The sequence below is a fragment of the Apus apus genome, chromosome 2 (assembly GCF_020740795.1).
Source record: "Apus apus isolate bApuApu2 chromosome 2, bApuApu2.pri.cur, whole genome shotgun sequence".
Taxonomy (NCBI): Eukaryota; Metazoa; Chordata; class Aves; order Apodiformes; family Apodidae; genus Apus; species Apus apus.
In genome coordinates, this window is record NC_067283.1 from 62,451,667 (window position 1) to 62,454,747 (window position 3,081).

General features: G+C 68.0%; 1 protein-coding gene across 1 annotated transcript; it reads right to left on the reverse strand.

The window, feature by feature from the left end:
• Nucleotides 1-266: 266 nt before the first annotated feature.
• SOX4 (SRY-box transcription factor 4) lies at nucleotides 267-2,703 on the reverse strand. The gene has a single exon (XM_051610867.1). The coding sequence runs from the start codon at nucleotides 1,887-1,889 to the stop codon at nucleotides 588-590; it is 1,302 nt and encodes a 433-aa protein (XP_051466827.1). The 5' UTR covers nucleotides 1,890-2,703; the 3' UTR covers nucleotides 267-587.
• Between the last annotated feature and the right edge of the window lie 378 nt (nucleotides 2,704-3,081).

Below are 3,081 nucleotides of genomic sequence, written 5' to 3' on the forward strand. Positions count from 1 at the left end.
ATTTCTCCCCTCAAACATGAACCTTGCAAGGCCTTGGGTGGATTTTTGTGTTTATTTTTTCTCTCCAAGCAGTTCTGATCGCTCCTTCGCACAAAGAGCGAACGCTCAAGACATCCAGTGTGCGCTCAGCACAATGCATCGCTCCCCCTCCTCTTTATTCGAATAAAGTGGGTAAAAACAAAGAACCCAGAGGTGTGTGTGGTCCCTCCCCACCCCCCCAGCCCCCCCCCCCCCCCCCCCCCCCCCCCCCCCCCCCCCCCCGCTCCTCTGTCTCTTTTCAGGAAATAAAAAGGAAAATTAAAAAGCGTTTCGGTCCCGACAGTCTCTGAAAAAGCACCGTCAGACTCGTCCCTCGGAGGGGGTGTGTGCGGATCTGTCTCCAGCCGGAGGAAGGGAACTGCTGGCATTTTTGCAAGGAGAGGGCGATCCCGCTCCCGCCGCCGCTCTTCCCGAGCACAAGAAGCAGTCTCACCAGCCCCTTCCCAGAAAAAACAAAACCAAACAAGAAACAAAAGCGCCCCGGCGGGGTGGGCGAGTCCTGCGACAACGCGCGCCTGTGCCTCCTCCAGCAGGGCCCGGCTCTTCCCTCAGTAAGTGAAGACCAGGTTGGAAATGCTGGACTCCAGCCAGTCCCCCGAGATCATCTCACTTACCTCCGGCGTGCAGTAGTCCGGGAATTCAAAGTGCGAGCCCGAGCCGGGCTCGAAGTTAAAATCCAGGTCCCGGTCGAGCACTGAGGAGCTGAAGCTGCCCAGGGACATGCTCTCGAAGCCGGGGCTGGGGTTCAGGTCCAAGAGGTCGTCCTCAAACTCGTCGTCCGACGAAGAGGAGCCGGAGGAGGAAGAGGAGGAGGAGTGGGAGGACGCGGAGGAGGAATGCGCCGTCGAGGGGGCTGGGGAGGTGGCGCGCAGGCTGGTGTAGCTGCGGTGGTCCGAGGGCGAGCCGGAGCCGGAGGGCGAGGGGCAGCCGGCGCCGCCGCAGTCCCCGTCGGGCCGGCCCGCCCCGCCGCCCCCCTCCTCGTAGAGGCTCAGGGGGTCACCGGCCTCGGCCGAGCTGCTCAGCGTAGGGCTGCCGGGCACGGCGCCGCCGGGGGACGCGGAGGCGGCTGCCGCCTGCCCGCTCCCGAAGATGTAGACCCGCTTCAGCTTCTTCTCGGCCAGCGGCTTGCCGGGCCCCGCGGGCGCGCTCGCTGCCCCCCGGGGCTTGTAGAGCGCCTGGTGCTCGGGCGGCAGCAGGGCGGCCGGCGGCTCCCCGGGGAAGGGGGCGGCCTTGCCGCCCGCCGCTGCCTTGCCGTGGGGCTTGCCGCCCGCGCCCGCGCCGCCGCCCGCGGGGGAGGGCTTGGAGCCGCCGCCGCCGCCCTTCTTCGGGGCGGGCTTGGCGGGGGCCGCGGGGCCGCCGGGGCCGCCGCCCGCGCTGCCCCCGCCGGCACCGCCCCCGCCGCCCTTGTCCGCCTTGTCGCCGGGTTTGGCGGAGCTATTGCCCGACTTCACCTTCTTCCTGGGCCGGTACTTGTAGTCGGGGTAGTCCGCCATGTGCTTAAGGCGCAGCCGCTCCGCCTCCCGGATGAAGGGGATCTTGTCGCTGTCCTTGAGCAGCTTCCAGCGCTTGCCCAGGCGCTTGGAGATCTCGGCGTTGTGCATGTCGGGGGACTGCTCCATGATCTTCCGCCGCTCGATCTGAGACCACACCATGAAGGCATTCATGGGCCGCTTGATGTGCCCGCTGGGCGTCTTGCACCAGCTCGGGTCGTCCGCCTTGCCCCCCGTGGAGGCGGTGGAGCCCGGCGTGGGGGAGGAGGCGATCCCCAGCTCAATGCCGGCCCCGGAGTCGGAGGTTTCGGCGGCCAGCAGCGCCTCCGTGTTCTCCGCCGTGTTGGTCTGCTGCACCATCGCGGCGGCGGCGGCGGCGGGGGGCTCGCCGGGGCTCAGCGCCGCTCCGGCGCGGGGCAGGGCGCGCAACTTCTCACAGCGGCACCGGGGCGGCACAGCCGGCCGCGCAGCCCCCCGCGGCCGCGCCCCCGCTCCCCGTACCACTTGTACTTCCACACCGGCGCCTCGTCCCCGGCGGCGCGGTCCTCTCCCCCTCGAGGCAGCGGGGCCGCGGGCGGTCAGACAGAGTTTCTGCAAAAGCAGCACCGCGAGCCACCCCTCCAAGTTTGCCTTTTTTTTTTTTTTCTCGGGGTGTTTTGGGCCCTTTGTTTGGTTGCTTGTTGGGGCTTTTTTGGAGGAGGGGGGGGGGGTGTTGCTCTTTTTTTTTTTTTTTCTCTCCTCACCACTTCAGGTGTCCCCCCTCCCCGAAGCAGCTGGTCCAGTTCACAAGTGCTTTTGTCCTGCCCCCGGCGTTTCAGGAGAGCAGCGCGCCCGCCGCCGAAAGTCTCTCAGCGCTGGGCACGGCCAGCGTGCACCGCTGCGGGGGAGGGGGGAGGCGGCGCGCCCCCAGACCCCGGCTCCAGGACTCGTGGTGGTGGCGGCGGCGGCGGCCAGGAGTTTGTGCAGGTAGGATTTGGTCGTTGCGAGGTAAGGAGCGAAAACCCCTCAGAGCAGGGGTGGGAAAAAAAAAAAAAGAAAAATAAGGAAAAAAAAATTAGAAAAATAAAAAATGCCCGGAAGAAAAAAAAAAGAGAAAAGCGCTCGTGCATGAACGAGTGTGTCACCGTCCCCGGCAGGGAGACCGGCGAGCCGGGGGTGCCCAGTCCCGTCCTCCTCCTCCTTCTCCGCCGCTGCTGCTGCTCCTGCTGCTCCTCCGCGAGCGCGGAGCCCCGCGGAGCCGCCGCCGCCGCCGCCCCCCGCCGACCCGCCCGCCCGCCGGGCGATGCCCCGCGCCCCCCGCGCGCCGCGCTCCGCCGGCTGCAGCTGAGAGCGGACCCCGCGCCCGCCCCGCGCCGCTTTATCCGTTCGCAGCCCGCCCCGCGGCCAATCGGGCGCTGTATCCAACGCCTCCGCCGGCCAAGCCCCGCCCGCCGCCCCGCCATTGGCGGCCGCCGCGGCGCGGTAATGGCCGCCGCGTGCAATGGGGAGCGGCGGCGCTGACCTCATTCCCGGCGGCGGGGCGAACTTTTTAAAAGGGGCAGGAGGGCAGGCC

What these genes read in the sequence shown, in the direction of transcription:
- SOX4 (XM_051610867.1), bottom strand. Translation starts at nt 1,889, where the DNA reads ATGGTGCAGCAGACCAACACGGCGGAGAACACGGAGGCGCTGCTGGCC.